General features: G+C 35.7%; 1 protein-coding gene across 1 annotated transcript in view; it reads right to left on the reverse strand.

The window, feature by feature from the left end:
• Positions 1–7735: 7735 nt before the first annotated feature.
• LOC113057116 (leucine-rich PPR motif-containing protein, mitochondrial-like) overlaps positions 7736–14064 on the reverse strand; it is a 47725-nt gene continuing 41396 nt past the window's right edge. Inside the window, exons 34-38 of the mRNA XM_026224220.1 lie at positions 13588–13703; positions 11448–11522; positions 11258–11342; positions 10674–10816; positions 7736–8226 (exon numbers count right to left, since the gene is read on the reverse strand). Of these exons, the coding sequence (XP_026080005.1) occupies positions 8155–8226; positions 10674–10816; positions 11258–11342; positions 11448–11522; positions 13588–13703 (491 nt within the window). The 3' untranslated portion in view covers positions 7736–8154. The remainder of the gene's footprint in view (positions 8227–10673; positions 10817–11257; positions 11343–11447; positions 11523–13587; positions 13704–14064) is intronic.

Consider the following 14064-nt stretch of genomic DNA (forward strand, 5'->3'; position numbering starts at 1 on the left):
CTGTGTTTGTACTCCAACCATAAACAATCATTATGCTATTATGGGTTATTAAAAAGATGTCTCAGGCAGGTCAGAGGGCAGCTCACTTGGGTCCTGAAGCAGCTGGCTGGCAATGGAGACCCTCCTTCTCTCTCCACAAGAAATGCCTGGGAAAATGGGCCTCCAATCATGCTGTAAGCCACATGTCCCAAACTCAGCTCTGCCATGACAGATCAAACAGGGATCAGCTTCTTAAAGTATCTGTAGGTACTGTATTTGAGATTTCTGTATGTATTTCATTTTAATTGATTTTCATGACCATATGTGTCAAATATCATATGTGTCAAATATCAAAGGATGCGCACACCAAATGCTGATTACATTTATTTAATAGAAGTTAATTGATCAAGAAAATCTGTTTAACACATGATTTTGACAGCATCCTCATTTTACAGCATTTTTACTCAAGTGCCTAAAAACTTTTAAAAGTGCTTTCATAAACATTGCTCTTTTAATTTGAAATTCTTATCTGTGCATTCAGTTTAGGTCTTATGTTTATGAAGTTAGAAGGTTGTGAAGGTCTGTTTACATCTGTAATTTGTCTACTGAAACTGGACTAGAAGCAACCTCTACTATTGGGGGAAAAGGGAAAAATAAAAAATAAAATAACTGGAAAGTATGCTCCTCTTAACTTCACATTCCTTTAGCTCATGAGACACATTTAATTACTGGATTAGATTTATAGCTTCATTGCATCTAAATTTGATCTGTAGAAATGACCGTTTAGCCATCTCACCATGCTTATTACATTTTCTGGAAGATACAAATGAAAAGCTCAGAGGAATAATCTAATGAACTCATGTGTAATGGCTAATGTCAGAGTTAGCTCTACAAATGAACTTTTCTGCAAACTTTACTGTGTCTGTTGAAGATACTATATGGTTCAGTTTTTCTTTGCACATTTGAATCATCAGTAATGCAAACTAGTGTTTTAGTATACTGAAGTGTCATGTATTGATAGAGGTACTGTATAATATGTTTTGATTATTCAGTGCTTGCTTATATGTAAACCAACACAAGTTAAAAGTCTGTATTAATCTTTATTTCTCAGTATTATTTCAGATCCATATTTTTAACCAAAAAAATTAAAAAACTCAGCTGGAGCACATAAGAGAAACAGTCTTGGAATTGCTCTGCTTTTAGCTTTCTTCCATTCACAAAAACGTCTCCAAGGAGTTTAGCAGAATGCCCGATTCATCCTGCTACAGCGTCTAATAGAGTGGATTTTCCAGAACCTTGAGTGAGAGACATCAACTCATTAACCTTTTGATATATTATCATATGACACTGACATTTAAAGAAATGACAGCTTCTGCCTTACGTAATTTAAGGTATACGTAATGTTTTAAATAGTGGTACAGTATAATTAGTTTTGGTAATACATTTCTGCACTAATCTTTCTTATTGACTAGTGTTGATTAGAATAATAATAAACATGTTTGGTTTAAGTGATTCAAGTACATTAAAAACTAAGTACTTTTGCTCAATTAAAACTGTTGAAAGTGACCTTTGTACAAAAAGAATAAACAGAGTAGTCATTTCTGAATCTTGAAAGACACATCACCTTCGGATAATATTACCCTGACATTTAAAGAAATTAAAATTTCAGCCTTGCATAATTTCTTTTTTTAGATAATACATTTCCTTATTAATTTTTATCAGTTTTTGTTTTTATATTTTATTTTTACTCAGTTTTAATAATGTTGATGGTGCTTCTGTCATTGTTTATAGATTTTAGTCTGTTTTTTAATTTTTTTATTTTATTTCTAGTTTTAGTTAAGTACTCAAAGTTAAATTACATTCAAATGAAAAGTTTTAAGAAGTGTTGAGAGAAGATGCTGAAATTAAATGTTTTTCTTTTAATCCTTAGTATGTTGCCTTGTTTATCCTAATTCTTACTGTTCATTCATTTCTGCCTTTATAATGCATGTGCAGTGAACAAAGATCTGTGATAATATGATTTATAATGTTTTTATTGTGTTCTGCTTCTTTTAGCAGTCATGCTCTCAAACGCTCAAAGTAAATAAACTGAAAACAATATTCATTAATTATCTTGCCATTCACCATATAACAATATAATTGTGAAATACACAAATGAACTCATACTGTAGTTCAATATTTAGACTCACAACAGCATGCTGTGGGCTCTAATATTGAATAAGTTAAATCTCTTTCGAGTCACTTACCCGAATTCATCAGAAGTCCCATTACCTGCCCCCTGTCCACATGAAATGACACTTGATTCAGTATCTGCCTTGTCCATTTTTTCCTGGAAGATGAAAGGTCCCACCAGGGTCCTACATGTTCACTATAACACACGTTAGAAAACAATGTTATGAAATGGCCACACGAAGTAGTTTCCGTTTGTCACTATTTTGTTTGAAGCTTCAATGAAATAAAAGACTTAATAAAAATTAATACCCTAGCAATTGTATAATTGTTGCCAAAGATCAAGTCTTTATATAGTAATTTAATAATGTCTGATTGCTTATGGCATTTCATTTTTTTTCCCACTTTTATTCACTGATCATTTTATGTTTTTTGCATGATTAAACATTATAATATGCTGATAACGTTGATAAATCTTGCCTTTGATTTGCTGGATTATTATAATAAGTAATTCTACAGAATAATTTAGCATAGTCTAGAAATGCAAAACTGTTGAAACTTAACTTAACACATAAAAACATCTTTTTAATTTACTATAGCATGATTTTCACACTGTTCTGATTAATAAATAAATTTTTATACAAAATGTTTTGATCTTTTCATTGAAGTTCAGTACAGTAGTCTGTTAGCAGCTACACTCAACACAAGAAGCTCCTGGACACATTCAGTAAGTGCTGGAAAAAAAAACATGTGTTTGAAGAGTGTCAGTTTATTAAGAACATAATAGAAGGTCTACCAGTGCTAAATTTGCTCAATTTCCATTACTCTCACTGTGAACTGACACCCATTTCATTGCTTTCATGTCATGTCAATATTGTATTCTCACCTCACAGTGTAGGACAAATTTTTGATGCTCAGACAACACGATGACTCAACGTAGTCCAAATTTGGTTGGGTCGTTCCCACCTGGAAAAATCCATTTAACATCCTGCATTGAATATAACTGCCTCATTGTCTCTCATCGATGGTCAAACAAATGTCAATATTCTCAATGTGTCAGATCCACATCTTCAGCTGTCTATTAGGGTCTTAATGAAAATTTGTAACAGAATATTAAATACTCTATTTCACGTAGAAGTAGATTATGAGGCAAAATGGGCTGCAAAAACCACTTCATTTTTAATTTAGTTTAACGTGATTTGGTAAATTAAATAAAACTGAAATAAAAATAAAAGAAACTATAGGCTATATATTTAAAACAATAATAATACAAAAACACAGTAAAAATGATTCAATTACTTAAAATGAAAAAGGAAGCAGAAAACATACAAATAAAAAACTCATTTTAAAAATACTATAATATACTATAATAATATCTCATCATAATAAAATAGAATTTGTCAAAGCTTTTGCTTATGTTTGGTTTTTGTATGTTTTTTCAGGTATCCTCATCCTAGATGAGCCTACTTCAGGTCTAGACAGCTTCACATCCCATAATTTTGTCATTACATTGTACTACTATCAGTCCATCAGCCTGGTTCAGATATCTTTGAGCTCTTTGACCTGGTAGTGCTCTTGTCTTCTGTTAGCTGCCCAGTTTGTAGAGAAGGTGAAGAACACAGAGGATTTCATCTGGAAACCAGAAGATTGCGGTTCTTTCACACCGAGGCTTTTTCTTACATCTTTTATAATAATCTCTCATACTGTATCAATGGAAATGAAAAAACACAAGAGCTGATGATACTGTTTCTACACAAGCAGTGGTCCTCCCGAATCTGTGGTCATAGTTTCCAAACAGAAGGATCGCCTGCCGGCAAAACTGCAACAGTTGACAATCCTAATCAAGTAAATAAAGTGGAAAACACTTTTTTTAATTGCAAAATTTGGACCTCTGGATGCTGTTTCCATTACACCCCTGTTATTTTTAAATAACAGACGGCAGGTATTTAATAACTATCGAGATCTGGTGACGTTGATGGTTCATGGTCTGGAAGCCTTGTTGATGTCACTGCTCATTGGTTTCCTTTATTTCAGGGCTGGAGAGCAGGGTCTTTCTGTCCAAGACGAGGTGGCTTTGCTCTACATAGGAGCTCTGACACCCTTTGCTGTGGTGCTGGATATCATTGCAAAGTGTGAGTAGAACATTTCTTTCTGATAATGATAGTGGTGTTGATGTGTAAAATGCATTACATTAGATGCATGATTGAAAAATGTGCAATGTTATATACAACATTAAATATGGGTTCTTGGATTTGATTGGCTGTGCAGTGCTAACAGTTTGTTTCATTCCACTTGTCCTTGTTTTACATGTTCCAGACAGACTGTCAGTTTGTGTTTCAGGAGTGTGGATTGTTCAGTGACTCACTCTTTGAGTTGCATCATTATGCCAGTAGGTTGCGATAAGTGGATATCTTTCCAAGCGAGTCATTTGAATCATTCACGCAACCATTTTGTTCAAACGCACCAATTAATTCAGGGACTAAACAGCAGGGTAGTTAATTCAATTGATTAAATCTTAAACTATTAAAAATAGTTTTTCGCATGCGAGATAAAGCTGAAGAAAAAACAAATAGATGAAAAACTTTTAAGATTAGATTTAAACTTACAAACTGCCTTCTAACAAAAATGCTAAATGTTTCCTGGACAACTAACTGAAATAAGCTGAAATAATAAAATGACTAAAACCACAATTGAAATAAAATAAAATGTAAATAATATTACATTCATTGAAAATAAATAAAAAATGTAACAAACACATAAGAAAGTTAAAATGAAAGCAAAAAATATATTAATAAATACTATAGTAATATAAGTGACACTATAGCAATATTGGAAACCTCACTGTAGAATTAGATGGTAGTAAGGTTGAGGAACGCTGACATATAAAATTGCAACTCTACATGGTTTCTATTCATGGATGCCATTAACTTTCAGGTTTTGGAGATGATGAAAATGAAACAATACCCACTGTATTCCTGCTTCTTGGTGCTTATTGCGTTTTTTTTTTTTTTGTGCTCTATTATCTGTCTCTCAAATTCATAAAACAGAAGTCCAGTCGGGATTGGTGATGAGGACACACACACACGTCGGTATACAGTATGTGGTTTATGGGGACTCTCCATAGGCATAATGGTTTTTATTCTGTACAGACTGTATTTTCTATTGCCCTACACCAACCCTACACCTAACCCTCACAGGAAAAGTTATGCATTTTTGGATTTTCAAAAAAGTAATTCTGAATGATTTATAAGCCTTTTGAATTACGGGGCCACTGAAAATGTCCTCATAAATCACCTCCTCATTGTAATACCTGTGTCATACCCATGTCATTATACACATTTGTGTCCTCATTAACCACATAAACAAGCTCACACATATATGTAACATTTGACTACCACTAACTGCCGCTGGATGGCAGTAATGCACTATGTTTCCACAATCTTTTAAGTCTACTTAGTTGTTTTTTGGTTCTGGTTCACTACCAGAACTCATGTTTGGTAGATTTGGTAGATACTTTTGACAAATGTCACAATGTAGCTTTAGTTTATGTATTTACTTTTATTTTCTTTTGTAAATCAGAAATGTTTTTTTATGTGTATAATATTATTAATGAACAGTGTACTGCACTACAGGAGATTTGAAAGCTTTGTTAAAGATTAAGAGGAAACACTAATGCTCGTCAAAAAAATTTCCACATGTCCATCCATTGTCTTATTTTTAATGCAGCTTAAACAAATTTGATTCTTAGAGAGAGAAAGAGAGAGAAAGAGAGAGACAATAACCAGAAGAAAAATTTAAAGTACTGATCTGATGTTTCAAAAATTACTTGTATTGAGCAATTAAATAAATAATACATGGTCAAAGTTATACTGAAAATATATTCCAGTCTTACACAAGAGATGTCTCTTAAAATAGATTTATTAATGTTTCAGTCACATGACATATCCACCAAATTTATGTACGGAAGTCCAAATCTGCCACATAGGAGAAATGCATTGGTAAATCATAAGACATAACACAAAATACCGATGACATAAGTTGAAAGAAGGTCATAATTATGATACAAAATGATAAGATAAAAAAATCTAAATTATAAGATGAAAGTAAAAAAAAAAAAAAAAAAAAACAAGATTGACAAAAGTCACAACAATGACATACTAAGTCATGACATGAAGTATCAAAACTAGAGGAGTGATGATTATGATTACATAAACTGAAATTATGAGACAAAAAGTCATTTACAACAAAAGATGAAAGAAAAAACAAGAATTACAAGTCGCAAAAAATGACATACTATGTCATAATAGATAAGTCGAAATCATGAGATAAGTTGTGAATCAAGTCAAAATTATGACATAAAAAGTCGTCAATTTAGACTGTCATAATTTTTTTACTTCTCATAATTGACTTGTGTCAAAACAATTGAGATTTGTATTTTTTATTTCATTATGGCTTATCCATAATCCAGTAATTTTACTGTTTACCACACTGTTATTCTTCTAGCTATTTACCTAAAGTTGCTAATTAACCAGAGGTCTTGCACAATCGCACGAAAAAATTTAATTTCTGTGGAAAAAGATGATGAATTGTGGATTAAGTCTATAAATGTAGAGATGTGAGATTTGTTAGGGTCTGTGCTAACGCGAGGTCCATAAAAATGTTATGCATGACGAGGCATGGCTCAAATCTGGTGATCACCTTGTTTCATCTAATACAATGTTCATGTGTTTCTATATTCATCATCACCACCACTACTTTGCCTCTGATGGTCATAAATATAGTGGACGAGTAGTCTTAAAATATCTGACAGGGAAAAGAATAAGCACCAATGCTTGTTAAAATGAAGGACATAATTACTTTACTCTAAGTTTCCGCAAAGACAAACATGGCAGATCCATTTGAAGTACATTTCACACTGTTTTGATATCATTTATATATCATTTTAAAATGTAATGATGCTACGGAGCATGCTAAGAGCTCTTGAAAGATAATGTCATCCCCTCGATAGCATCTCATCTGCTTTTACCATGCAGTCTGCATTTGGCTTGCACAGATCCTCTCAGAATGAGTCTCCCGAGTTTCCTGACAGAGCCGCCCACCTCCATTTGAGACAGCCACGTTACATAACGTTATAGAATAATCAATGCTGCTCTTTTGAGCTTTCTATATTTAAAGCATCCTTAAGATATTTTCATTAAACAATACTGTAATGAGAGAGGTCAGAGGTCAAAACCATGCTAGTAAAGACAGCAGAAAAGAAGAGCTGGTGCTCCAAAGGTCATTCGGTGATCTCTTTAGACTTCAGCTGATATCCACTGGATGGCAGCAATGTTCTGTTCGTTTCCTTCCACACTTTTGTTCAGTTTGGCAAGAGATTATAGCTCTGCTTTGGTAAATATCCATAAACAGCTTCTCTTTGTTGCAGTCTAAATGTTTACTAATTTAAACGTGTAGAAGATTAGACAGCTTAAGAAAGTTTTTGCCAATGTGCCAATTTCAAAAATCAAAAAAAAAAAAAAAAAAAAGCTAGATAATGTGTTTTTGCACTTTTGTTGAATCCAGAAAAAACAGGATGCATGACAGCTTCCATGATTGCTCCAAGGAGATGTTTATTATATAGTATGCATTATTACATAACTGAGCATAAATTGACTATATGAGCACAACGCAAATCACGCATGTGTAACATAACGTATCTTCTCTGAACATATCTGCATTTTCAGAAGTCAAAACCTGGATCTTGATAAAACATCTCTTGTGTGACAATCGCTTCAGGAACAAACTAAAGAAAAGATTAAAAGGAAACTTACAAAAAAAAGCCAACGAAGTTTTGGGTTTACATTTATTTGCATAAATATCTATGTACACATTAACCACATCAGGACATCATTATGAAGGGCCAAAAAAAAAAACAAAAAAAAAACAATCACAGTATAACACACAAGCTGTGCACATATGATGGATGTAAAAAAAGAAAAGGAATCAAGAATAAATGACAAGCTGTTTTTAGTTGTCGGCTGGCTCCATGAACTCGGAGCGCTGCTTCTTCAGTTTGTCTGCGTAGAAACGAAAAGACTCCTGCGGAAACAAAATACAAAAAGCTTTTTTTAGATAGTTTATCAGTAAAAGCAAAACTAGACCAAATTCTCCAATTTAATTGTACTTTGAGTGCGTGTTGAGGTGTTTTCAGTGGGTGCTGTGTGTAGTTGAGCGTTTTCTGCCCTCTGGGGCAAACTAATAACAACCACACGGTCCAAACAAATCCTACGCTCTCGTTTCATCTTACAAACCGTATTAATTCACAAAGAACATATTTACTCGTTCCCCCTTCCCATAATTAAGCACAGGAGCCTGTAAACAACACTTGCTCTCTATTTTTGGAAGGCGAGTGCTTTTAGAAGATTACCATTTGTCCAACAATGTATATTCCCTTATTAATGGGGTAATTAAAGTTGATAAATAACAGTTGCTGAGGCCAGATGTGAACGGCACCTCAAATCTCTCCTTATCGCCTCTCTCCGGAGACTCTTTGTACTGTGGTATTAGTGGGACTGGAGGAAGAGACGGAGTTGAATGGAGCGGGATGGAGTGCTACCTGAGATTGCTTTGTGAGAACTTAAATGGTGTGCTGAGAGCTTAGCTGTGCATGGGGGGGGGGGGGTGTTTGTAGACGGCTGGCTGGTGAAAAACACAGGAGCACGGTTCTGACAGATAGTAAATAATACACCAGAGCGTGTAAAAGCAGAGGTGTTTCAGGTGAAACTGCACTCTAATCAGCTAGTGCTTAACCAACTTCAAAAATGTTTCCTACACTTTCCAGACTTTCTTTTGTGTCTCTTCAGAGTATGAAAATGTTAAGACAGATGTTTTTAATGCATTCTGGAATATATAAAGCTGAGGCAAAATTGGCATTCAAGTTCAAGTTCAGTGAGTCGGATCAAACTGTCCACTGAACTGAATCGATTCAAATCTCTAACTGAACAATTTGCCTGCATGATCATTCAAAAATGTTCAACAAAATCTCTGTGGCAATTCCAAGCAAAAACATTTATGTAAATGCTGTGCTCAATTACACTGAATAAATAATTCATATTTTTATTACATTTATATTTATTATTACTATATACAATCTTGTACTCATTCAATAGAAAACTACATTTGAACTTTTTTTTTATATTTGACTACACAATTTGTAAAACATTTCAATCTACATTGCAACATCTTCTTTAGTTTAAATGATTCCTCTTAAGAAGATGAAAAAAGTTAATATTCAATATGCATTAAAAGCTAATGAACAGAGGGAGACAGTAGTAAAGTATTTTTACTCTGCTCTAAAAAAACTGTAATTCCCAACATTCCAAAGCATAATATTGTATTTTATACTGCACTACGTTTCATATTAAATATCATTTAATACTTAATTACATTAGAAATCTACTACTTTACGTGTACTCAAGAAAAAGAAATTCAAAGATTTACTTGAGTACAAGAAAGTATTATGCTGTGTTCACACCAAACGCGAATTGAGCGTCAAATTCGCGTCTAGTTTCCCACTTGAACATTTTGAATGCATTTGCATAGAGCAAAATAGATGTGCGTAAAAAGCAAAAGTTTGAAGCAAAATTGACGCGCGTCTGAGGCGAAATCCGCTTCTTGTGGGAGGGGCAAGTGCTAGCGGCCGGTTGTTCCGTTTGCAAGATGGCTGATGTTGATCGAGCACTCGGGTCTTTTCCACTTTTTCCTGCACACGTCCTCTGAATAAATGCATTATCTTGTTAGGGAAAAGTAGCTGTAGGCTATATTAGGGGGAAAATAGTTGTAAAAAAACAGCGGGAAGGCCGCGAGTCGATAAACGTGTATGTGACTCAAAAGTTAAATGTGTATTTACAACACACTCTTCTAAGCTAGGTCCTTTTTATTCCTTAAATATGAACTTGTGTGTGATACTTGTGTCATAAAGCTCAGGTTGACTGCTCACTGACAACATCAGTATTTCCTCCATGTTGAATGAGTGACTCCTGAGCAGGCTCCTGATTGGCTAATGCGGCGCAAATTGACGACAAAGTTAAAATTTTTCAACTTGGGCGGCAGACGTGAATTCGCGTCAAACACATAAATGCACAAAAGCAAAATTCGCACGTAACGCGCCTATCGAGCCACACACTCAATTCACGTCATTCGCGTGAACTAGACGCGCGAATGAGGCGAATTAGCGTCTTCCGCGCCGCGCTAAACGCCTCATTCGCGCCACGAGACCTCCCGACGTGCGTAAACGTGCCTTTGCATTGACTTAACATTGAAATCATTCGCGCCAGACGCTCTTTTCGCGTTTGGTGTGAACACAGCATTACATTTTAAAAAAGGGTAAAATAACAAACTGAAATGTAGTGCAGTAAAATGTATGACATTATGCTTTGGAACGTAGTGAAGTAAAGTTATCCCAAACAGATCCTTTTTAAATTTACTTGAGTAAAATAAGAACACTTCTCTACAATCCTCCTCTGCTAATGAGTACTGATGATTACCGGCGGCTCGTCGAAGGGAACAGCTTCTCCAGCTTCCTTGTATAGTAGCGCCAGTCTCTTGAGGGTCAACTCATCAGCCTTCACCCCCTCAGCCTGCATGCGCTCATACAGAGCCTTCGCTGAACTGAAGTCCTTATCTAAACCTGTGGAGAGAGAGAGAGGGAGAAAACATGCAACATTTCATTCTTCACACATCAGGTCTCATGAAATAATAATGCAGTAGAGGTCTCGAAAGTACTGAAACGTGTAAAAGTTCTCACGGAACGCTGGCTAAAGTAGCCCCTCATTAGGAAACACGTGTTTGTATTAACAAACATGCCTCCTGTGAGTCAGCCAGTGCGCTCTGCTTGGTGCATTTTTAATTGACAAGCTATTAACGGAGTAGTTTTGCTAGGCGAGTATTAATGCCACTGTCCACCAGATGAATCAAGTAGCTTTTAACAATGATTTTGCTACAATGGAACGCATTCAGTATGCTTATTTGCTGCTCAACAAACATTTCTTAGTATAATCAATGTTGAAACATACATACTTCCATGCAGGAAAAAAATCATACTGAACCCAAACTTTTTAAATGGTCTTACCATAGCATTTGACCAAATGTGAATAGATATTCTCCTTCTCTGTGAAGTCAGGAATCAGCTCCGACAGAGCCTTGATTTTGGCAGCCTGTACAGAAATGCAAATACAGTGTCTTTATTCACATGCTGTGTGACTAAATACACTTAATGAAAGTTCAGAGCATGAATTCTAGAACAATCTGGGTTTGTTTACCTGGCCCGGCTGCTGAGCGGTTCGCAACATGTATGTGAACATTGTGTCCTTCTGCTCGCTGACAGCCGCACAGCGCTAAAGCAATCAAAGAAGCACAAGAGACCTTAAAACTCTAAACACAAACATTTACCGTGCATCACAACGTGTGTGTGTGTGTGTGTTCACATGCACGCACGGCATCTGCCCTTGAGCAAAACATAACCCCTTGCTATAAAAACAATTACTTGTATTTCCTGTATCCACACAGCAGGCAGTTAAAAGAAGGCAAAGGGGAGCGCATGAAGGTGTGTGTGTAACAGCATGATGGAAGCATGTGTTTTTGAATGTATCCATCTTCCATTACATCCTTTAGCACTCAGTGCAGAGCTCTATAGTTGAGGGTTAATTATACAGCTAATAAGGGAGTCAGGCAAATAACCACTTATTTCTTTATGAAAATTAAAATGTACAGTGTCCGCCCAATTTAAAGTACAATTATCTACACTTAGCCGTATAAAGGCTTTGAATTGCATCGGCGTGCTCCTGAGCTTTCAAGCGCCGGTGTGCAATTTTCACACTCTTTAATCAGGACGATATGACACAAGTTAAATGAGGGCACAGTGAATTCTGGAGGGGTAAACTGTGCCATACAGAAACTGTAGGTCTTGTGAAGATTCAACAACCTTAGGCAGCTTTGTCAAAAAGATGATTTTGGCAGGTATGAAGAAATCAGGCTTTTATATGAATATTTTGGGGAACTTTAACGCAAGCATGGACTAAACTTTCTCATTGCAATGCAATTTACATAGAAAGCATTTGTGGCATAATGGACTTTTTTTTCCTTTTTTTTTTAGAAATCAAGTTACAGTAAAATGCTTAGAATGTAAGTTAACAGAATCAGGAGCTTTAAAAGCTTCAAATCAGTATTGTCTGCTAAAAACATTTCAGAAATTTCCATTATTTATCATTTCAATGTTACTTTCCAGGTTTTTTGTGGTTAGGCATTTCTGACCATTTCTGTGTTAAGCCTTTTCTCTGAATAAAATGAACATAAAAAAACATCTTTATATTAATATGGCAGGGACTAAAAATGGGATTACACTAGTTTCATGTTTACACAAAGTTTTAAGATATAGTTCACTCAAACCCTTAGGACTTTGAAATACAAATACAGATATGTTTAATTAAGGCTTGAGATCATGAGACACTTCTGTCTCTCCTTTGCAAGTCAATGTAACCAAATCATTTAAGCCTCAAAAAGTTCATAAAGACATTGTAAGAGTAATTCTTATTTAAAATACTGTATACAGCAGCTTAACTGAACTTTCTTGTCGTGAAAGCTTTGGTTACATGGACTTGTATATTTTCATGTCTTAATCTTTCAAACATTCCCGTTTACGATTTCCATTGCAGGTGCCTTACTCTAACCAAATCTTAATTTGTAATTAACCTGGAAAATGCTGCTGTAAAAAAATAAGTCTGACTCTCTCCTGAAGGAAAACCTCATCCTGTTTTGTGTGTGTTGAAATCGCTGGACTGCCCTGTGCTTTCTCTGGGTTCAGCGCCAATGAGGTCACATTACAAGCCAGTGGTGAAAGCGGTGTTTTTCTCTTGCATCTGCTGATTTAAAAGCTGAGGGGTCTGGGAGGCTTTTAACAGGCTGCTATGTGAAAAAAAACAGAGGTTGAGGTGCCTTCACGACAATCAGAGCACTTAAAACCGCAGCCCAGCAGCTTCACTCCTGAGAGATACTCTGTGATGCGATTCACGACACCCACAACACAACACAGCGAACAAGACCAAACCCAATATACTGATCTGAGTGAGACCTTCTGTAAAACCATCTTATGGTATTTAGCATTCCATCTCAGGGACGCTGAGAAGCAAAGCTTCCTGTTATTTCCACATCTCAAAGGATTTTACTCACTCCTGGGTTTAGTTGTTAACTCGCTAAAGTGCTTTTTGAAAGAGGGAGAGGAAAGATCTTATTAAAACAAGAGTATCTAAGCATGCAAAAAATGACTGAATGATTCAAATATGAGATGGGGAGAGGTCAGATCACTTGAGAAGAGCAAAGATCACTTGAGATGGCATTGTATTTAGTGAAGGGGACCAAGGTCACAGAGTCCTCATGCATAACTTGGTTTGTGAGAGACGGTACCTGCAGGAGGAACTTGGCCTCTTCTGTCCTGCCCGTGTCCAAGTAAATCAGGAAGAGGTCTGTAGCGGCTCTGTAGGAGGCAAAGTGATTGCAGAGCCTTTCCGCCATGGCACTCACTGGACGTGGAGAGAGATTTGAATCAATCACATGCTTCGACGGTGATTACTATGTTACAACACATCAGTGGGTGCCGTAATGTTTCTTCAAACTAGGAACTCACAGATAAGGGCAAGAAGTCAGATCTTAAAGAACTCAAAGAACACAGTTGTGTATCAGTGGATATCAACCTATTCAAAACCTATTCAAATCGGAAGACTCCTCTGCCTGTCAGAAAATACATTTAAAAAGGCAAAAATTTGACCTTTTGGGATAGAACAGCTACTGGTGGAAAGGGGGAGCAAGTTTGTATTGACCCCTAATAAAGTGTACATTACCACCAAAAAGCAGTTGTAGACTACTACGATGAACTTTCCTGTG

Source organism: Carassius auratus, chromosome 38 (assembly GCF_003368295.1).
Source record: "Carassius auratus strain Wakin chromosome 38, ASM336829v1, whole genome shotgun sequence".
Taxonomy (NCBI): Eukaryota; Metazoa; Chordata; class Actinopteri; order Cypriniformes; family Cyprinidae; genus Carassius; species Carassius auratus.